The sequence below is a fragment of the Rhamphochromis longiceps genome, linkage group LG18 (genome assembly GCF_057381845.1).
Source record: "Rhamphochromis longiceps isolate RC_006_pf linkage group LG18, R_longiceps_female_GT1.1, whole genome shotgun sequence".
In the NCBI taxonomy this organism is placed as follows: domain Eukaryota; kingdom Metazoa; phylum Chordata; class Actinopteri; order Cichliformes; family Cichlidae; genus Rhamphochromis; species Rhamphochromis longiceps.
Window position 1 is genome coordinate 859,694 of NC_140574.1, and position 21,574 is coordinate 881,267.

Sequence of the window (21,574 nt, forward strand, 5' to 3'; positions counted from 1 at the left end):
GTGGGAAATTTGTTTTGTCACAGCAGGAAGTGGACAGTGCAAAAGTTATGACGCAAAAATTAGAATACAATAAGAATAAATACAGTACACAGCTGTACAGAATAGAATAAAATAATATACTATATACAGTAGAATAAAATAGAATAAAAATATACAGTGGGGCAAAAAAGTATTTAGTCAGCCACCGATTGTGCAAGTTCCCCCACCTAAAATGATGACAGAGGTCAGTAATTTGCACCAGAGGTACACTTCAACTGTGAGAGACAGAATGTGAAAAAAAAATCCATGAATCCACATGGTAGGATTTGTAAAGAATTTATTCGTAAATCAGGGTGGAAAATAAGTATTTGGTCAATAACAAAAATGCAACTCAATACTTTGTAACATAAACTTTGTTGGCAATAACAGAGGTCAAACGTTTACTATAGGTCTTTACCAGGTTTGCACACACAGTAGCTGGTATTTTGGCCCATTCCTCCATGCAGATCTTCTCGAGAGCAGTGATGTTTTGGGGCTGTCGCCGAGCAACACGGACTTTCAACTCCCGCCACAGATTTTCTATGGGGTTGAGGTCTGGAGACTGGCTAGGCCACTCCAGGACTTTCAAATGCTTCTTACGGAGCCACTCCTTTGTTGCCCGGGCGGTGTGTTTTGGATCATTGTCATGTTGGAAGACCCAGCCTCGTTTCATCTTCAAAGTTCTCACTGATGGAAGGAGGTTTTGGCTCAAAATCTCACGATACATGGCCCCATTCATTCTGTCCTTAACACGGATCAGTCGTCCTGTCCCCTTGGCAGAAAAACAGCCCCATAGCATGATGTTTCCACCCCCATGCTTCACAGTAGGTATGGTGTTCTTGGGATGCAACTCAGTATTCTTCTTCCTCCAAACACGACGAGTTGAGTTTATACCAAAACGTTCTACTTTGGTTTCATCTGACCACATGACATTCTCCCAATCCTCTGCTGTATCATCCATGTGCTCTCTGGCAAACTTCAGACGGGCCTGGACATGCACTGGCTTCAGCAGCGGAACACGTCTGGCACTGCGGGATTTGATTCCCTGCCGTTGTAGTGTGTTACTGATGGTGACCTTTGTTACTTTGGTCCCAGCTCTCTGCAGGTCATTCACCAGGTCCCCCCGTGTGGTTCTGGGATCTTTGCTCACCGTTCTCATGATCATTTTGACCCCACGGGATGAGATCTTGCGTGGAGCCCCAGATCAAGGGAGATTATCAGTGGTCTTGTATGTCTTCCATTTTCTGATGATTGCTCCCACAGTTGATTTTTTCACACCAAGCTGCTTGCCTATTGTAGATTCACTCTTCCCAGTCTGGTGCAGGTCTACAATACTTTTCCTGGTGTCCTTCGAAAGCTCTTTGGTCTTGGCCATGGCGGAGTTTGGAGTCTGACTGTTTGAGGCTGTGGACAGGTGTCTTTTATACAGGTGATGAGTTCAAACAGGTGCCATTCATACAGGTAACGAGTGGGGGACAGAAAAGCTTCTTACAGAAGACGTTACAGGTCTGTGAGAGCCAGAGATTTTCCTTGTTTGAGGTGACCAAATACTTATTTTCCACCCTGATTTACGAATAAATTCTTTACAAATCCTACCATGGGGATTCATGGATTTTTTTTTCACATTCTGTCTCTCACAGTTGAAGTGTACCTCTGGTGCAAATTACTGACCTCTGTCATCATTTTAAGTGGGGGAACTTGCACAATCGGTGGCTGACTAAATACTTTTTTGCCCCACTGTACAATAAGATAAAAATAGAATACGAATGCTATATACAACTGAGTAAAAATACAACGATGCCAGAAAAGATTATTGCACTTAGTGTTATTGCACATGTGTGGATGTGTGTGTTTGTTCAGTTAAAGTCTTTGTTGTGGAGTCTGACAGCAGTGGGGAGGAAAGACCTGCGAAATCTCTCCGTCCCACACCGTGGGTGCCGCAGTCTCCCACTGAAGGAGCTGCTCAGTGCTGTCACAGTCTGCTGCATGGGGTGGGAGATGTTGTCCAACAGGGATGACAGCTTAGCCGCCGTTCTCCTGTCACTCACCACCTCCACTGGGTCCAGAGGGCATCCTAGAACAGAGCTGGCCCTTCGGATCACCCTGTTCAGTCTCTTCCTGTCCCCAGCAGAGATGCTGCCGCCCCAGCAGACCACACCATAAAAGATAGCAGAAGCCACCACAGAGTCATAGAAGGTCTTCAGGAGTGGGCCCTCCACCCCAAACGACCTGAGTCTCCGCAGCAGGTACAGCCTGCTCTGCCCTTTCCTGTAGAGGGCGTCTGAGTTATGAGTCCAGTCCAGTCTGTTGTTCAGATGAACACCAAGGTACCTGTAGCTGTCCACAGCCTCAATGTCCATACCCTGGATGTTCAGTGGTTGCAGTGGAGAATGCTTGTGCCTGTGGAAGTCTATCACCAGCTCCTTGGTTTTACTGGCGTTGATCTGGAGGTAGTTCAGCTGGCACCAGTCCACAAAGTCTTGAGTCAGTCCTCTGTACTCCTTGTCGTCCCCATTAGTGATGAGGACGACATCCATCCATCCATCCATCCATCCATCCATCCATCCATCCATCCATCCATCCATCCATCCAAACAACCAACCAACCATCCATCCATCCATCCACCGTCCATCCAAACCACCGACCATCCACCCATCCATCCATCCATTCATCCAAACATGCATCCATCCATCCAAACATCCAAACATCCATCCATCCACCCACCCACCGATCCATGCATCCATCCAAACAACCAACCATCCATCCATCCAAACATCCACCCACCCACCCATCCATCAGCCATCCATCCATCCATCCATCCATCCATCCATCCAGCCTTTTCCTGAGCACATTTCTTCTTCTTTCCTCAGTCACCCCAGCGATGAGAAAGATCACAGCTTATTCAGCAGGAACATCTCTGCAGCAAACATGGCCAACCTTATCGACAGACAGAATGGAAAATCTGATCCCTGCATCAACCTGACCAATCACAAGGAGGCTGATGGAGAGAAGAACAAGGTAAAAACTGAACTTTAGGTGGAGATGCTGTGCAATCAGACAGCTGAAGCCTCCACCTCAGAGTGCCTGGTGTCAGATGTATGTGCTGGACATGAAGGTCAGCCTGTTGGTATGGCACTGACTTCACTTTGTGCTTGTCCAGAGAGAAGTCCCACAGCTCTGTCACTCCAGATCCAAGCATGAGGTAAAGCTAATGGAGAAGATCCCAGAGCGAGCTGAGGCCACTGTGGTCCTCGTAGGTATGCATCACACCGATCACACCGGTGCAAACACTAGCAACAAAGAAAACTCAGGGAGGGTTTGCTGCATGGCTTCTTGTATCTCCTTGTATCTTTAAAGACTAGTTGGGTAGCACAAGGAGAAAGATGAAAATCAAAGACTTACACTTCCCTAGTACCAAAACCTTTTTCACAGGACTGAACATGGACATGCATAACCTTCTTGGTCATGTGTTGCCGTGTGGAGGAGCATGTTCGCTGGGTTCAGTGCATCACTCTCATGTGTCTGCAGGCAGTGTGGGTTTCCTGGACCAGCCATCCATGGCGTTTGTGCGACTGCAGGAGGCAGTTCTGCTGGAATCTGTCTTGGAGGTTCCTGTGCCAGTTAGGTTCCTCTTCCTCCTGCTGGGCCCGCCCACTGCCAACATTGACTACCATCAGATTGGACGCTCTATCTCAACACTCATGTCTGACAAGGTGAGTGCCAGCAGACTGTGTAAGATACTTCCTGATGGCACCAGATATTAATCAGCATCATCTATTATCATGAGGTCCAATCTTTTTTGTTCTTTTAGAACTTCCATGAGGCGGCGTACCAGGCAGACGACCGTCAAGACCTGCTGACAGCCATCAACCGCTTTCTGGACAGCAGCATCGTCCTCCCACCCTCTGAGGTCAGCGGTGACGAGTTGCTCCACTCAGTGGCTCACTTCCAACGAGAAATGCTCAGAAAGAGGGAGGAGCAGAGCAGCAAACTTCAGGAGAAACAGACCAGCATTCAGCAGGACGAAGGTGAGCCCCAGCTGCCTGAGTCCAGTTTCAGGAGCAGGTTAGAGCTGAGTAATAAAAGCTGAAAAAGAGCTGAAAGAACAGGTTTTTGATGGGAGTTTTGCCTGAATCAGCCGTTTTCCTGGAGCATTAAATTTGCATGTTGCCTGCTTTTATGGTAAATGTTTATTATTCCCTAAATATTAAAATATTCATGTTTCCTAAAAGCTTTAATGTCAGTGCAAAAATGTTAAAGAATCTTGCTCTTCTCCTGCAGATTCTCTTGTTCCCTCCAAACCTGGTGATGAGCCGTTGAGGAGGTCAGGTCGTCTGTTTGGAGGCCTCATCAAAGACGTTATGCGGCGCTATCCTCAGTATTTCAGCGACATCCGAGATGCTCTAAACCCTCAGTGTATGGCTGCCATTATCTTTATCTACTTTGCTGCACTGTCACCTGCCATCACCTTTGGTGGACTGCTTGGTAAGTCTGAACCTGGCGAGGCTTGGCTGAAGAAAGGCCGCCTTACCTTTGATCCATATGAGGATCTGTGATCTTCATCCCTGCAGGTGAGAAAACGGAGGGTCTGATCGGTGTGTCGGAGCTGATAGTGGCCACTGCGTTGCAGGGCATTGTGTTCAGTGTGCTGGGAGCTCAGCCGCTGCTGGTGATTGGCTTCTCCGGACCGCTGCTTGTATTCGAAGAGGCCTTCTACACTGTGAGATTGCCTGACACAAAGTCGACACATCAGCATATAACCTGTATTTAAATGAAACGTTTTAAACTCAAGGTTTTGTAGATTTACTTCTTTTTGACTCAAAGCTTTCTTGAAATTGTCTTTTCCTCCTCAGTTATGCAAACGATCAAAATGACCTTGAACACATCAGCTTGAAAAAAAAGCTTTTACTTACATCCGGTGATCTCCTGTTTGCAAACAGCCTTTCAAATTCTGCAGTGGACAGTGCCTATATGTACAGAACCTAATTTAGATCTACATTTTAATTTTGTAGAAATTTGACAAAAGTGAAAGAACTCAGCAGAAGCTTGTGCATCATTACTGAGAGTTGTTCAGTTTTCCAGCATCTTGACATTGGCTGAGCTGAGATGGGGACAGTCATTAACTCATTCCAGTCTAATCTATGATAACAGTCTTTTTGTCCACTGTAGCAACATCAGACCAAAGTATTTCAGACTGTCTCCTGAAACCTGTCTCCTCTTTGTTCCTGTGTAGTTTTGTAAAGTTAATGGGATCGAGTATCTGACGGGTCGGGCATGGATCGGTCTCTGGCTGGTGCTCATCGTTGTCCTTACCGTGGCCTTCGAGGGAAGCATACTCGTTCGCTTTGTTTCACGCTTCACACAGGAGATCTTCTCCTTCCTGATCTCTCTCATTTTTATCTATGAGACCTTCGCCAAGCTGATCAAGGTAAGTTCAGAAGTTTTTCAGGTAATTCGTAGATTCTTTCATTTAGATATTCTTTCAAAGGATATGAAAATGAGGACTGAAACGAAGGCAGAATCTTCTTCATAGTTCTCCATTTTTCTTTAGGTAGCTCAGCAGAAGATAGAGTTGATACTTGCTTAGTACAAAAGGACCTTTGAGTCATGTAGATGTACTGTGATCGGTCCACACGATCCATCCAGCATGGCCCCCGTCCCGATTCCCTGTTTTTCTAAATGTTTGTCACACAAGTGTTCAATTTTGGTAACAAATTTACTTTGTATTGTTTGTCATGGTACTATGGGTATATGTTGTAATAATCACTTTCTGTCTTTCTGAGAAAGCTGGCTGCTGCTCCGGTCCTTCCTGCTTTGAGTAACAGAGGAGGCTGAGGGTGGAGCTGGTTTAAGTGCAGAGGCCAACAAACTGGACTTAACCATTAGTTGTGACCACACAGGGGGGATAGAGTTTCTTCCTGTTAAGTTTAGCTTTGTCATTTTCACCTCTGATGTTTAAAATGGTTCATTCAGCTGCTATATTAATAGAGCTGTCTCTTATTTGGGCAGGTCAGTTTGTTGGCTTACGAGATTATTTTTTAGTAGAATTCTGTTTAGTCGAGTTCATGGGCCGACTTAGTTCTTAGTTGGTTCCAATATTTTGAATTTTGGGGGTAACTTTGTCTTTTTTGGGATATAATAAAGCCCATCTTTTGAAGATTATACCTGCGCCTGTATGTTCTTGGTTGTTTGGTCTCCGAAACAGATCATCAAACAAATTTAAATATTAGACAAAGACAAGTAAACACAAAATGCAGTTTCTAAATGAATGGTGATTAAGGGGAGCCTATATGGCCATGTGTGAAAAGGTGATTGCCCCTAAACCTAATAACTGGTTGGGCCAGCCTCAGCAGCAACAACTGCCATCATCATTTGTGATAACTGACAATGAGTGTTTTATGGCCAAAATGGTTGTAATTCCGTCAACACTGGAGGGTAGCACCTTATTGAGGTCGTGATTTAGTCAGGACTCCAAAGTCTTCATTTTGTTTTTCTTAAGCCATTCACAGGTGGACTTGCTGGTGTGTTTTGGATCATTGTCCTTCTGCAGAACCCAAGTGTGGTTCATCTTGAGGTCACCAACAGATGGCCGGACATTCTCCTTCAGGATGTTCATGGTTCCATTTACTTCCTGTTCCTGAGGTAGCAAAACAGCCCCAGACATTGCACTTCAACCACCCAGTTTACTGTTGGTATGATGTTCCCTTTCTGAAATGCTGTGTTACTTTTAAATCAGATGTAACGGGACTCAAAAAGTTCAACTCTCGTCAGTCCAGAGTATTTCCCCATAAGTTCTGGGCATCTTCACAATGTTTGCTGGGAAACTGAGATCAGCCTTTACGTTCTTTTTGCTCGGCAGTGGTTTTCTGCCATGGATGCCATTTCTGCCCAGTCTATTTCTTATGATGGAGTCATGAACTCTGACCTTAACTGAAGCCAGTGAGGCCTGTGGTTCTCTGGATGTTCTTATGGGGTCTTTTGTGACCTCTTGGATGGTCAGCCGGCCACTGCTGGGAAGGCTCGCTGTTCTTGTCTTTGCCATTTGTGGATAATGGCTCTCACTGTGGTTCACTGAAGTCTCACAGCTTTAGAAATGGCTTTATAACCTTTTCCCAACTGAGACATCTACTGTGTTTCTCATTTGTTCCTGAATTTCCTTGGATCACAGCATGATGTCTGGCCTTTGAGGATCTTTTGGTCAACTCAACTTTGTCAAGCAGGACCTATTTAATAAAGAAATCACTACGGGGGGTGGGTGGGGGAGGTGTCACTTTTTTCACACCATTGTAGATACTCAACACACTTGGCAGAGGGAAACAGAGTCTGAAACAGCTCAGGCACTTCAGGAGCTAACACTGATCAGTTCATTTCAATCTCAACAGTTTGGGTGTGAGGGGTGGAAGATGGGAGACTCCGTCTTGTGAGGTCAAGACAGACTCAGTGCTTCCTGCTGCCCATCAAGTAGTTACAGACACTTTAGCCAATGTCTTCTTTGGTGGTCTTTCTCAGATCTTTCAGGAGCATCCACTCCATAACTGTTACCATGGAAACAACACTGAATCTCCATCTCACTGCAACTACACTATGGCCTCCGGGAATCCTGGGAAAGTTGTTGGAGAACCGAACACTGCTCTGCTGTCATTGGTCCTCATGGCAGGAACGTATTTCATCGCCTTCTACCTTCGCAAGTTCAAGAACAGCTCCTTCTTCCCTGGAAGGGTCAGTACACACAAACACAGGTACATACAGGTATATACACATTACAGTACATACGAGGTTCTGCAGGCTAAGATCTAAAAGATTGAAAGTACACACGGAGCAGCTCGGTGGTGTGCTGGTTAGCACTCTGGGATCATAGTTCGGGGGTCCTTTCTCCAGTTTCTCAATGTGCTGGTTTCTCTCCACAACCAGTGTGATAAGTGATTACTCTAAACTGGCTGCAGGTGGTAAGGTGAGCATAAGTCTGTGACAGACTGGCTGCTTGCCCAGGTGTATTCATCCTTACAGCCTGAGATATACTGATTGGACAGAATGATGGAAGATACTGTAACTGCAACGATTCATACAAACACAGCACATGTTTGCAAGAGTGCAGGTATGCAAGTTCAGCTCAGTATACAGTTTAGATAAGCTGAGGTGTAAATAGTTAAGGTATCCACAAAGAAGAGTCCTTCATTGTCATTATGCGTTCACACATAACACTCACGTTCTCCACTGTATGTCTGCTGGGATCAAATCCAGCTTTGGGGATGTAAAAACTCAATGTCCCACAATTCAGCCCTTCTGTGCTGTATTAAGGCTCGGAGTGGCTTAGCTGACAGTATAAATGTAAAGAAAAACATTTTGTAAAGTAAGTAAAAGGTTGAAAAGAGCTCCTGGGTCACTGCGTGCACACGACCCACCTTCTTTAACTAATAGGCTCTGGTGTTTATGAGCACAGTTACCTGTAAATACAGGTGTACACATGTTAAGCTGTTATAGACCATCACAGTGTCAGATACCATCGATGTACACCCAAAACAACGCACCAAAGACCTCCACCGGTGTCTCAGCTTCACTTCCTATCCAGGTGTTCTGAATGAGCTCAGATGCACCCACACTTGCCCCATTGGTTCTACATCTGGATGTTTCCTTCCTGGTACCTACTGAGCTCTCACATGATGTTTTGCGTGTTTCAGCTCCGTAGGATCATCGGAGACTTTGGGGTCCCCATTGCCATCCTCATCATGGTGCTGGTGGACTACAGTGTGCAGGACACCTATACTCAGGTGGGGGAGAGCACATTTTAAGCCTCAAAAAAGGAACCTTGTACTGGGCTTTAAATAACTGCCGTCATCCTTTGCTCGCAGAAACTGAACGTGCCCAGCGGATTCTCGGTGTCCAGCCCAGAGAAGCGAGGCTGGGTGATTTCCCTTCTGGGGTCGGATGGGCAGTTTCCAGCCTGGATGATGGGCGCCAGCATCCTGCCAGCTATACTCGTCTTCATTCTCATCTTCATGGAGTCCCAGATAACAGCGTAGATGATTTCAGATTTTAGACACACCACTTGGGCTTTATTAGAAACTTTACGTGGGAGTTAATTCTTAATCTTGACTAACTTTTATGGGGGTCCACCGATAAAGTGTCAAGCACTGACAGACAGTGTCATTGAACTTCAAATGATAAAGGACGGCAGTGAAACGCTAGCGATGAGAAGTAGCCTGTCCTGGTTTTTACTGTATTTCTCAGCTTTAAGGTGGGCGACAGAAGCTTGGGTGGACGTTCATTTTGACTGACTCTTGGTCCTAAGTAAAGGCTCTCTTTTCTATTCTTTTCTATTCTTATTTGACTCTTGGTCCTAAGTAAAGGCTCTCTTTTCTATTCTTTTCTATTCTTATTTGACTCTTGGTCCTAAGTAAAGGCTCTCTTTTCTATTCATTTCTATTCTTATTTGACTCTTGGTCCTAAGTAAAGGCTCTCTTTTCTATTCTTTTCTATTGTAACTTGACTCTTGGTCCCAAGTAAAGGCTCTCTTTTCTATTATTTTCTATTCTTATTTGACTCTTGGTCCTAAGTAAAGTCTCTCTTTTCTATTATTTTCTATTCTTATTTGACTCTTGGTCCTAAGTAAAGGCTCTCTTTTCTATTCTTTTCTATTGTAACTTGACTCTTGGTCCCAAGTAAAGGCTCTCTTTTCTATTATTTTCTATTCTTATTTGACTCTTGGTCCTAAGTAAAGTCTCTCTTTTCTATTTTTTTCTATTCTTATTTGACTCTTGGTCCTAAGTAAAGGCTCTCTTTTCTATTCTTTTCTATTCTTATTTGACTCTTGGTCCTAAGTAAAGGCTCTCTTTTCTATTCTTTTCTATTCTTATTTGACTCTTGGTCCTAAGTAAAGTCTCTCTTTTCTATTCTTTTCTATTCTTATTTGACTCTTGGTCCTAAGTAAAGTCTCTCTTTTCTATTCTTTTCTATTGTAACTTGACTCTTGGTCCTAAGTAAAGGCTCTCTTTTCTATTCTTTTCTATTCTTATTTGACTCTTGGTCCTAAGTAAAGTCTCTCTTTTCTATTCTTTTCTATTCTTATTTGACTCTTGGTCCTAAGTAAAGTCTCTCTTTTCTATTCTTTTCTATTGTAACTTGACTCTTGGTCCTAAGTAAAGGCTCTCTTTTCTATTCTTTTCTATTCTTATTTGACTCTTGGTCCTAAGTAAAGGCTCTCTTTTCTATTATTTTCTATTCTTATTTGACTCTTGGTCCTAAGTAAAGTCTCTCTTTTCTATTCTTTTCTATTCGTATTTGACTCTTGGTCCTAAGTAAAGGCTCTCTTTTCTATTATTTTCTATTCTTATTTGACTCTTGGTCCTAAGTAAAGTCTCTCTTTTCTATTCTTTTCTATTCGTATTTGACTCTTGGTCCTAAGTAAAGGCTCTCTTTTCTATTCTTTTCTATTCTTATTTGACTCTTGGTCCTAAGTAAAGGCTCTCTTTTCTATTCATTTCTATTCTTATTTGACTCTTGGTCCTAAGTAAAGGCTCTCTTTTCTATTCTTTTCTATTCTTATTTGACTCTTGGTCCTAAGTAAAGGCTCTCTTTTCTATTCTTTTCTATTCTTATTTGACTCTTGGTCCTAAGTAAAGGCTCTCTTTTCTATTCTTTTCTATTCTTATTTGACTCTTGGTCCTAAGTAAAGTCTCTCTTTTCTATTCTTTTCTATTCGTATTTGACTCTTGGTCCTAAGTAAAGTCTCTCTTTTCTATTCTTTTCTATTGTAACTTGACTCTTGGTCCTAAGTAAAGGCTCTCTTTTCTATTCTTTTCTATTCTTATTTGACTCTTGGTCCTAAGTAAAGGCTCTCTTTTCTATTCTTTTCTATTCTTATTTGACTCTTGGTCCTAAGTAAAGTCTCTCTTTTCTATTCTTTTCTATTCGTATTTGACTCTTGGTCCTAAGTAAAGGCTCTCTTTTCTATTCTTTTCTATTGTAACTTGACTCTTGGTCCCAAGTAAAGGCTCTCTTTTCTATTATTTTCTATTCTTATTTGACTCTTGGTCCTAAGTAAAGGCTCTCTTTTCTATTCTTTTCTATTCTTATTTGACTCTTGGTCCTAAGTAAAGGCTCTCTTTTCTATTCTTTTCTATTCTTATTTGACTCTTGGTCCTAAGTAAAGGCTCTCTTTTCTATTCTTTTCTATTCTTATTTGACTCTTGGTCCCAAGTAAAGGCTCTCTTTTCTATTCTTTTCTATTCTTATTTGACTCTTGGTCCTAAGTAAAGTCTCTCTTTTCTATTCTTTTCTATTCTTATTTGACTCTTGGTCCTAAGTAAAGGCTCTCTTTTCTATTCTTTTCTATTGTAACTTGACTCTTGGTCCCAAGTAAAGGCTCTCTTTTCTATTCTTTTCTATTCTTATTTGACTCTTGGTCCTAAGTAAAGGCTCTCTTTTCTATTCTTTTCTATTCTTATTTGACTCTTGGTCCTAAGTAAAGGCTCTCTTTTCTATTCTTTTCTATTCTTACTTGACTCTGAGCCTCGTCTTTGAGTCTTTGAGGTTGCTCCGTTTTCCTTCCCTGACCTTCATTTTCCTGCGCTATCCTGCAGGTTGATCGTGAGTAAGAAGGAGAGGATGCTGGTGAAGGGAACCGGTTTTCACGTGGATCTTTTAATCATCGTGGTGGTGGGCGGAGTCTCGGCTCTGTTCGGCCTGCCCTGGCTGTCGGCCGCCACAGTTCGGTCTGTGACTCACACCAATGCCCTGACCGTCATGAGTAAAGCCGTTGCCCCTGGAGACAAGCCTCGCATCCAGGAGGTGAAGGAGCAGAGGGTGACGGGCTTCTTGGTGGCGTTTCTAGTAGGTACGACTACCGTAGAGCGTATCAGTGCCGCTTCTGCTGCTCGCAGTGTGCTGCTGCGACGTCTGACCTGCTGTCTGCTCTGTCAGGTCTGTCCATCGTCATCGGCGAAGTTCTGCGTCAGATCCCGCTGGCAGTCCTGTTCGGGATCTTCCTCTACATGGGTGTGATGTCCCTGAATGGGATCCAGCTCACTGAGCGACTCATCTTGCTGCTGATGCCCCCAAAATACCACCCCAACCACAACTACGTCCGCAAGGTCAGTCATTCCCTGTGGCTCACAGACACTGCAGGGAAAACTGCATGCTGATGCAGGTATTGCCGGCGTGTCTGCTCACGGGTGCCGGTTTAGCTCACTGCGTTGAGCGGTCGCCCAGTAGTTATGAACAGATTATGTACAGACAGACGAAAATATCCAAACTGTAACCAGCTTTGTGCAGACAGTCATACTCGATTAATAAAGGTACAAAATAATTTCACATCTATAAACTGTGCCAAACAAATCCAGATAGTCTGATAATTCTCAGCTGAGCCACAGGTTTGACCTCCGACTGTTGGAACGAGCAAACAACAGCGAGAGCGGTCAGTATTATACTGTAGGTGATCAGAGTGGGTGTGTACTCAGCTTTATGAGGCAAACACAACAGGATATAGAAACCTGGACGTTCCCCCCGCTGTCACAGACGAATCCTTCAGGTGAGCTTCCAGGTCAAGCTTCAGCCTCCGACGTCGGCGCTATCGGTCTGAACCGCCGTCCCAGCTTCTCACCTGTCCTCTGCTGTCTCACAGGTGCGGACTTTGAGGATGCACCTTTTCACTCTCGTCCAGCTGACATGTCTGGCTCTGCTGTGGGTCGTCATGGCGACAGCGGCAGCGCTGGCCTTCCCCTTCATGCTGCTGCTGACCATCCCCGTGAGGATGCTGCTGCTGCCCCGCCTCTTCTCCCGCCGAGAGCTGCAGAGCGTGAGTCACACGATCTGATCGCTGAACCCAACCTACACATGAACGGCACATCTTCAACCAGAATTCTCTCAGCAGCCAATCAGATTTCAGGCTGATGATAAAAATACTTTTATTGGTTGTTAACAACACAGGTAGCACTCACCTGCAGAGGCGGTGTGACGTCGTTAACCATTTCTGCTCCAAACTTAAAGCTTTTAGCGCTATTAAAACATTTGCGCCATCGTCCTGACCTTTGACCTCTGCTCCTGCAGCTAGACGCTGATGACGTGGAGCCCACTCTGGAGGAGAAGGAGGGGCAGGACGAGTACTCCCAGCTGCAGATGCCTGTGTGAGCGGGAACTGCGTGGTGATTGGTGGCTCCGCCCCACTGTAGCGTTTCAAGTTTCGTACGCCTGGGTTTCTGTTCGCAGAGCGTCTTCCTGTTGTAAAGCTTGCACTAACAGTTCTCTGTCAGTAAACACGAGTATTATCCTCCAAACCAGTCTGTGTGTCTTTTATTGTACGCGGCATGATTTCCATTACCTTACCTGAGCAGCTTCAGGTGAACGTCACACTGAGATGCAGCGAGCACAGATGTATGATTTAGGTAAACGGGGGTGGGTTGTCACTAGGCACGGTAGAGGCGCTGTGGGGTTCTGCTGATATCATTCTGCACTGTATTTAAATCTCACACTGATTCAGTTTTTCACTTGCTAGCTAAAGCCATATGGTAGCTAGCTTAGAATCCTTATTCAAAGGTCAGCTCGGTCCAGAGATATTTGTGGGTGTCTTTGCTGGCAGAATGGTTTGTGTTGAGCTGTGCACCGACAGCCGGGCTGATGAAGTACGGCTTGGTTGTGTTGTCTGCCAGCTGTACCCCTGGTGATCCGGAGAATTCGGACAGAGTTGCTACCTCAGTAAGTTTCCTTACCTGGATGTTGGAGCATGCATCAGTGATGGAGTTCACCATTGTTGTCATGCTCACACTGACCTGCTCACTGTTACACTGCGGTCAAAAAGTCGTTAAAAGTTTAAATTACGAGAATAATATAAAAAATGAGCTTGAACACAGTCATTCAACATAAGAAAGAAGCTATATTGCACATAAACAGTATTACACAGGATGCCATCGGCTGATCAGCTCCAGGGTAGAAACTGCTGTCTCTGCTCTGATGCTCCTGTATCGTTTGCCTCACAGCTGCAGTGTGAACAGATTATGAACGCGCTGTGACGAGTCTTTGATATTTACTGCTTTTCTGAGACGGCGAGAGCGGTGCGATTTGTCGAGAGCGGGTAAAGACCACCCGAGGATCCTCGGGTCAGTCTCAGCTGGAAAATCACACGGAAGCAGCAGCACAGGATGCTCTCCATAGAACATGGATAGGAGGACGCCAGTCGCCCCCGGGGTCTGTCTGAGGGACAGAAGATAAACACATATACCAGTGTGCAGTAGTATCTGTGCTAGTTCTTTTATTTTGATAGTCCTTCTGTCTCGCTGGTTACCTGATGTGTGTACACTGTGTGAGTGTCCTTTGTCATGTGGTACCTGTGTGGTTCCTGAATTCAGGATGACTTTTTTCTCCCTGCTGCTTTACCCGAGTTTTTCTGCAGTGACGTTTCATCATCAAAGCTGTTTCCTGAGTTCTAGTTCAGTCTGCAGAGTCATGCATTTTGGCTCGCAGGTGGTTTTCATCCCTAAACCGTGTGAAAGAAAGAAAACGTTATCCAGTACCACTTTTTACTGGGACCCCACAGGACAGGGCCCACTGTGGGTCCGAGTGTTGTTCATGGTAAGCACTTTGTTAATTGTGGAAAGGAGAAGGCACTTTGATTTAACGAAGGAACGAAGGCTGTTTCAGTCTGACGGCCTAATGATTTAAAGCAGACGTTGAGAGATCAGAGATCAGAGGTCAAAGGTCAAAGGTTTCTCTTTTATTCAGACTTGTCACGGCTGTCACAGGGTGGCAGGTAGGGCACACCTGTACAGGTCACATTAGCTCAAAGCTAAAGTGAAGAGTTTGTGTTGGCGCCATTTTCTGGAACCAGGTGTGTCAGGTGTTCCTCTACCAGGTGCATCTCACACAGCTGGAGCTCCAGCAAAAAGAAGTCAGCCTTTGTATCCACTTACAGCACCTGCCCCGTCCCCTCCTGACTCACCTGGTCGCCATGGTAACATCTCTCCCTCCATGTCACAATGAATCCGTCAGAGCGTGTCGGAGAAACCCGAGCAGGCGTGGAGGCTCGCAGTCACCCGATCCGAGCCGCTGCTGAATGTTTGATGGAGGCTGTCAGCAGGCACACCTGAGCAGGTAGAAGCTTCGAGCTGCAGGTCGAAGTAGGAACACCTGAGCAGGTAGCAACTGGGTCGGGACGCTGCAAGGCTTCGGCAGGCAGGTAATGGCTCTTTAGCTCTCTCACTCTTTTCCTTCTGTATATGTCGATCCTGCCGCTACCCACCTGTGTGACATCATCAGGTACAGGGTCACCAGTGTCCCATGAAAACCTCATATCTGTGAGGGGCTCACATCAAGTGGTTCTGGCCTGCTGATGTAATAACAGGCACGTCGTGGCAGGTCGAGGCATTCGAACCGTCTGTGGAAATGTTCGCGCCGATGGCCTGAAACTCAAACGTGTTTCTATTTGGTTTTATTTTGACCTGAAGCAGACGCGTTTCTATTTGGTTTTATTTTGACATGAAGCAGACGCGTTTCTATTTGGTTTTATTTTGACATGAAGCAGACGCGTTTCTATTTGGTTTTATTTTGACATGAAGCAGACGCGTTTCTATTTGGTTTTATTTTGACATGAAGCAGACGCGTTTCTATTTGGTTTTATTTTGACGTGAAGCAGACGCGTTTCTATTTGGTTTTATTTTGACCTGAAGCAGACGCGTTTCTATTTGGTTTCATTTTGACCTGAAGCAGACGCATTTTATTTTGATGTGAAGCAGACAAGTTTTTATTTGGTTTTAATTTGATCTGAAGCAGACGTGTTTCTATTTTGACCTGAAGCAGATGTGTTTCTATTTGGTTTTATTTTGACCTGAAGCAGACGCATTTCTATTTTGACGTGAAGCAGACAAGTTTTTATTTGGTTTTATTTTGACCTGAAGCAGAGGTGTTTCTATTTTGACCTGAAGCAGACATGTTTCTATTTTGGTTTTATTATGACATGAAGCAGACATGTTTCTATTTGTTTTTATTTTGATGTGAAGCAGACCTGTTTCTATTTGGTTTTATTTTGACGTGAAGCAGACGCGTTTCTATTTGTTTTTATTTTGACGTGAAGCAGACGCGTTTCTATTTGGTTTCATTTTGACGTGAAGCAGGCATGTTTCTATTTGTTTTTATTTTGACGTGAAGCAGACGCATTTCTATTTGGTTTCATTTTGACGTGAAGCAGACAAGTTTTTATTTGGTTTTATTTTGACCTGAAGCAGAGGTGTTTCTATTTAGACCTGAAGCAGACATGTTTCTATTTTGGTTTTATTTTGACGTGAAGCAGACATGTTTCTATTTGTTTTTATTTTGACGTGAAGCAGACCTGTTTCTATTTGGTTTTATTTTGACGTGAAGCAGACCTGTTTCTATTTGGTTTTATTTTGACGTGAAGCAGACGCGTTTCTATTTGGTTTTATTTTGACATGAAGCAGACGCATTTCTATTTGTTTTTATTTTGACGTGAAGCAGACGCATTTCTATTTGGTTTCATTTTGATGTGAAGCAGGCAAGTTTTTATTTGGTTTTATTTTGACCTGAAGCAGAGGTGTTTCTATTTTGACCTGAAGCAGACATGTTTCTATTTTGGTTTTATTTTGACGTGAAGCAGACATGTTTCTATTTGGTTTTATTTTGACGTGAAGCAGACCTGTTTCTATTTGGTTTTATTTTGACGTGAAGCAGACCTGTTTCTATTTGGTTTTATTTTGACGTGAAGCAGACGCGTTTCTATTTGGTTTTATTTTGACATGAAGCAGACGCGTTTCTATTTGGTTTTATTTTGACATGAAGCAGACGCGTTTCTATTTGGTTTTATTTTGACGTGAAGCAGACGCGTTTCTATTTGGTTTTATTTTGACGTGAAGCAGACGCGTTTCTATTTGGTTTTATTTTGACATGAAGCAGACGCGTTTCTATTTGGTTTTATTTTGACATGAAGCAGACGCGTTTCTATTTGGTTTTATTTTGACGTGAAGCAGACGCGTTTCTATTTGGTTTTATTTTGACCTGAAGCAGACGCGTTTCTATTTGGTTTCATTTTGACCTGAAGCAGACGCATTTTATTTTGATGTGAAGCAGACAAGTTTTTATTTGGTTTTAATTTGATCTGAAGCAGACGTGTTTCTATTTTGACCTGAAGCAGATGTGTTTCTATTTGGTTTTATTTTGACCTGAAGCAGACGCATTTCTATTTTGACGTGAAGCAGACAAGTTTTTATTTGGTTTTATTTTGACCTGAAGCAGAGGTGTTTCTATTTTGACCTGAAGCAGACATGTTTCTATTTTGGTTTTATTATGACGTGAAGCAGACATGTTTCTATTTGTTTTTATTTTGATGTGAAGCAGACCTGTTTCTATTTGGTTTTATTTTGACGTGAAGCAGACGCGTTTCTATTTGTTTTTATTTTGACGTGAAGCAGACGCGTTTCTATTTGGTTTCATTTTGACCTGAAGCAGGCATGTTTCTATTTGTTTTTATTTTGACGTGAAGCAGACAAGTTTTTATTTGGTTTTATTTTGACCTGAAGCAGAGGTGTTTCTATTTAGACCTGAAGCAGACATGTTTCTATTTTGGTTTTATTTTGACGTGAAGCAGACATGTTTCTATTTGTTTTTATTTTGACGTGAAGCAGACGCATTTCTATTTGGTTTCATTTTGACGTGAAGCAGGCAAGTTTTTATTTGGTTTTATTTTGACCTGAAGCAGAGGTGTTTCTATTTTGACCTGAAGCAGACATGTTTCTATTTTGGTTTTATTTTGACGTGAAGCAGCCGCGTTTCTATTTGGTTTCATTTTGACGTGAAGCAGACATGTTTCTATTTTGGTTTTATTTTGACGTGAAGCAGCCGCGTTTCTATTTGGTTTCATTTTGACGTGAAGCAGACATGTTTCTATTTTGGTTTTATTTTGACGTGAAGCAGACCTGTTTCTATTTGGTTTTATTTTGACGTGAAGCAGACCTGTTTCTATTTGGTTTTATTTTGACATGAAGCAGACGCGTTTCTATTTGGTTTCATTTTGACGTGAAGCAGACATGTTTCTATTTTGGTTTTATTTTGACGTGAAGCAGACCTGTTTCTGTTTGGTTTTATTTTGACATGAAGCAGACGCGTTTCTATTTGGTTTTATTTTGACGTGAAGGAGACATGTTTCTATTGTAGCAGCCGAAGTGGTGAGGTTGGGTTTGTGCACTGAACTAATAAAGTGACCACTTTTCTTCTTTCTGTAGAATTTTTACTGTTTCTCTTTGGGCGAACATTTTATTTTTAAATTACATTTTTCTGTTTCTGATTTTTATAGAGCTGCATCTACGTTTGGTTTCATTTCGTCATTTCATCTCATTCGACTCCGTGTTCGGCACATAGCCGACATTGTTTTGTGTGTTTCTGGAGTTTTTTAGTGCAGCAGTAACGACACGTTTATGTTATTTATTTGTTCACTTTCTTCTTCTTCAGTTAAAAGTCAGACACTTTTTTCTGCTTAATAAAAAACCACAGGAACAACGAGCAGGAAACAGTGACCTTTAACCCCGCAGGAAACGTTAAAACGATTCTCACTTTTTCCTCACGTTTTCTCTTCTGATCCATGAACTAATAAACTTTCACTGCTGTCACTAAAATATTTGAAAGGTTTTCACTGACCTTTGCCCTACGGAGCATGTTTCCTGGCGTTTATCTTTCCCTGTGACCGCGTGTGTGACACTGTGGTTTGCTCACCTGCGACAGGTGATGGTTTTAGGATGTCTGACGGCAGGCAGCGCGCTCTGTCCACCTCTGGAGAGTCTCTGTATCACATCGTGGGGCTGGAGAAAGGCTGCAGCCATGACGACATCAAGAAGTCGTACAGGTGAGCCTACACCAGCTCCGCCCACTCACCTGCACGTTTGATCACACGATTTAAGATGCAAGCGTGACGTTCAGCTTGCGCACTAATGGCACTGCTGATGAAATCAGAGGGCAGAGCTAGACTCTCTGACCTCAGCACGTGAATACTAACACCTGCGTGTGATGTCAGGAAGCTGGCGCTGCGGTACCACCCCGATAAGAACCCGGACAACCCGGAGGCGGCGGAGAAGTTCAAGGAGCTGAACAGCGCCCACGCCGTCCTGAGTGACCTCACCAAGAGAAACATCTACGATTCATATGGCTCGCTGGGACTCTACGTGGCCCAGCAGTTTGGAGAGGACAACGTCAACACATACTTCATGCTGTCCACCTGGTGGGCCAAGGTGGGGCGGAGCTTCCACTCTAGCTGTGTGAATAGAGGTGGTGTGAGGAGGCGTGAGCTGACGGCGTGTTTGTGTTCAGGGTCTGTTCGTGCTCTGTGGGATCATCACCGGCTTTTACTGCTGTTGCTGTCTCTGCTGCTGCTGCAACTGCTGCTGCGGCAAACTGAAGCCGCCACCCACAGGAGAGGGGGCGGAGCCAGACTACGCCTCCCCCGACGACCTGGAGGAGGAGATCCGCAACGAACCCGAAAATGGTGAGGTGACAGGAAGTGTTTAGCTTTTATTTTGATGTTTGAAGGTGCAGTCAGTCATCTTTAAATAGAAGGAAGTGTAATTACAAATATAATGAGAACAGGTTTGTGTTTGTGGACACACACCTGGGCTCGTGTGATTAGGCAAAGGATCAACAGCAGGTCTAGGACCCTCCCATAGGGCTTACAGTTTTTTACAGACGCTAGGACACATTTCTCAATACTTAGGTCACTTTTGCAAAAGTCCTCACACAGTGAGCACAACAGAAGTCTATGTGGGCTAAACTGAGGACCAGTTATCATTGTTTTGGCACAAAATGCATTCAATGACTACATCTCTCAAATTTCATGAATTATCTTCTCACTCAGACACAACAACTGCCAAAAATCTTTGTACGGACAGGACATTTTGCATGTGCTTACATACTGTTTTCAAAACTGTTAAACTTATGGCCAAAACAATAACACAATGCAAAACTTAAAAAGACAGCAAAATGCAACAGCAATATTTTATTGAAACATATTTTAAATCTAAAAATGCAGTTTAACCAGCCACAGCTGATTCTCATTGTAGATGAACATCTACACAGGTGTTACTCCTTCAATTTTTCAACTCCTTCAATTCTGGCAGCCAGAAGATTCTTTCCTAGGTGTGTTGCCCTAGATGACATAAGATGTGATGTGGATGAGAACCTGTGGCCAAATGGAGGAGACCGAGTAGATTAGCATTACTATTGTATGTGTATCAGTGGATGGTGTGTATACAAATTCTTGTATTTTGGGATTACTTAGTGCAAAAAAATAAAAATACATAAACAAATATTAATGAATTCTGCATGATGTCTGATTCATTCCAGTAACATATATTGAAATTATAAACAGAGATGTGTCCTTGTTTTACACAAGAAAACACTGTGTAATGCTACATGTTGTTAGTGTTTTTAGGTCATTGTTTTGTGGGTGACAAAGTGTGTTTGTCGGCTGTCAACCTTTGCTAGTGTTCTGGAAGAATGAGTTTATTTGAGACCTGAATGAAGTGTTTTGGTAGTTGTAGTGCATTTTGAATGTGAAATGAACTGCTTTGCCAAGCTGACGGTCAGTTAGGAGGATTGTGTGAAGAGTTTTGCAAAAGTGACCTAAGTATTGTGAAATGTGTCCTAGCGGCTGTAAAAAACTGTAACTACCCACCACTCTCCACTGATGGCTCTTAGAGCGGAAGAAGCTTCCCAGATGAAACGTGAACAAGGAAGTGCGAGTCTGTGCGAGCTCTTTAGACCACCACAACCTGCGTGACCGAGAACCTTCGCTGACTTTTGTTGACTTTCTGTTTTTTCTGCAGACATCGAGGCTCCGATAGTCCACCAGCCGACGAATGCCAGCGAGAAAACTCAGCTGATTGGCGATGGCCACCGCAGGTACGGGGACACCTACACATGAAGACGGGAAATGCATTACTCCGTCTACGACCGCAAGCTGTAGCCCGACCGTGAAGCGCGGCAGCAGGAAAGCTCCTCCAGTTTAAAGCTTACTCTGAGTTTCTGTTTCTATCTTCCTCCAAGGACAGGAAACCACCAAAGTCCTCCTGTGTGCAAACTGTCTCTGTGTTTTAGTGTCCTGTGAGGAGACCATCTTCATCACCTGCTGTTCAGTTATTATTGTAGCTGAAGCAATGCTGTGATTGGTTGTTTTTGGGAAGAAGAGGTGGAGCTTCGGATGTCACATGATGATGTAAATAATGTTTCAGTTTGAAGTTTGTTTCTTTTAATTTGTTGTCATCTGTGAACTCAAATAAACCTGATGACACACCTGTGGTCAAGTCACCTGGAAGCTCCGCCCCTCTCTTTTTGTCCCGATTGTGAATGAGTTTTTTTTTTTAAGGTTTAAACTGTTTGGACCACCGACATGACACCATATTAGCATCACACAGACTCAAACCCCTGCTAATCATTAACATTCAATCAGATTCCTCGAGTTTCCCTCATCAAACACTTGCTCCGCCTTCTTGGACGCTCTGTTAGTGCAGTGACCTCACAGCAGCCATATTGTTGGTGATGTCATTAAAAAGCAAAAGGCTCCAACAGCACA

At 43.6% G+C, this 21,574-nt stretch overlaps 2 protein-coding genes across 5 annotated transcripts in view; both read left to right on the top strand.

Annotated features, from left to right (window-relative positions):
* slc4a2a (solute carrier family 4 member 2a) overlaps positions 1–13,289 on the top strand; it is a 37,263-nt gene extending 23,974 nt beyond the window's left edge. For all 3 annotated transcript variants that reach the window (XM_085388818.1, XM_085388816.1, XM_085388819.1), the window contains 14 exons: positions 2,889–3,036; positions 3,179–3,275; positions 3,547–3,731; positions 3,830–4,046; positions 4,300–4,503; positions 4,590–4,738; positions 5,252–5,446; positions 7,528–7,737; positions 8,697–8,786; positions 8,868–9,034; positions 11,598–11,851; positions 11,938–12,107; positions 12,638–12,811; positions 13,063–13,289. In XM_085388818.1, the coding sequence (XP_085244944.1) occupies positions 2,889–3,036; positions 3,179–3,275; positions 3,547–3,731; positions 3,830–4,046; positions 4,300–4,503; positions 4,590–4,738; positions 5,252–5,446; positions 7,528–7,737; positions 8,697–8,786; positions 8,868–9,034; positions 11,598–11,851; positions 11,938–12,107; positions 12,638–12,811; positions 13,063–13,143 (2,341 nt within the window). In that variant the 3' untranslated portion in view covers positions 13,144–13,289. The remainder of the gene's footprint in view (positions 1–2,888; positions 3,037–3,178; positions 3,276–3,546; positions 3,732–3,829; positions 4,047–4,299; positions 4,504–4,589; positions 4,739–5,251; positions 5,447–7,527; positions 7,738–8,696; positions 8,787–8,867; positions 9,035–11,597; positions 11,852–11,937; positions 12,108–12,637; positions 12,812–13,062) is intronic.
* A 1,456-nt stretch (positions 13,290–14,745) lies between these two features.
* LOC146647323 (dnaJ homolog subfamily C member 5-like) lies at positions 14,746–21,381 on the top strand. 2 transcript variants are annotated; one of them, XM_085388997.1, is made up of 5 exons: positions 14,746–15,184; positions 18,736–18,856; positions 19,025–19,238; positions 19,318–19,492; positions 20,829–21,381. In XM_085388997.1, the coding sequence occupies exons 2-5, from the start codon at positions 18,750–18,752 to the stop codon at positions 20,924–20,926; spliced, it is 594 nt and encodes a 197-aa protein (XP_085245123.1). In that variant the 5' UTR covers positions 14,746–15,184; positions 18,736–18,749; the 3' UTR covers positions 20,927–21,381. The 2 variants fall into 2 exon arrangements, with proteins under 2 accessions (XP_085245123.1, XP_085245124.1); XM_085388998.1 differs by lacking the exon at positions 14,746–15,184 and having other exon boundaries at positions 17,913–18,856.
* Positions 21,382–21,574: the final 193 nt, after the last annotated feature.

Coding starts and splice junctions, on each gene's coding strand:
- LOC146647323 (XM_085388997.1), top strand. CDS start 18,750: ATGTCTGACGGCAGGCAGCGCGCTCTGTCCACCTCTGGAGAGTCTCTG. Junction 18,857..19,024: donor GACATCAAGAAGTCGTACAG/GTGAGCCTACAC, acceptor GTGTGATGTCAG/GAAGCTGGCGCTGCGGTACC. Junction 19,493..20,828: donor CCGCAACGAACCCGAAAATG/GTGAGGTGACAG, acceptor TTTTTTCTGCAG/ACATCGAGGCTCCGATAGTC.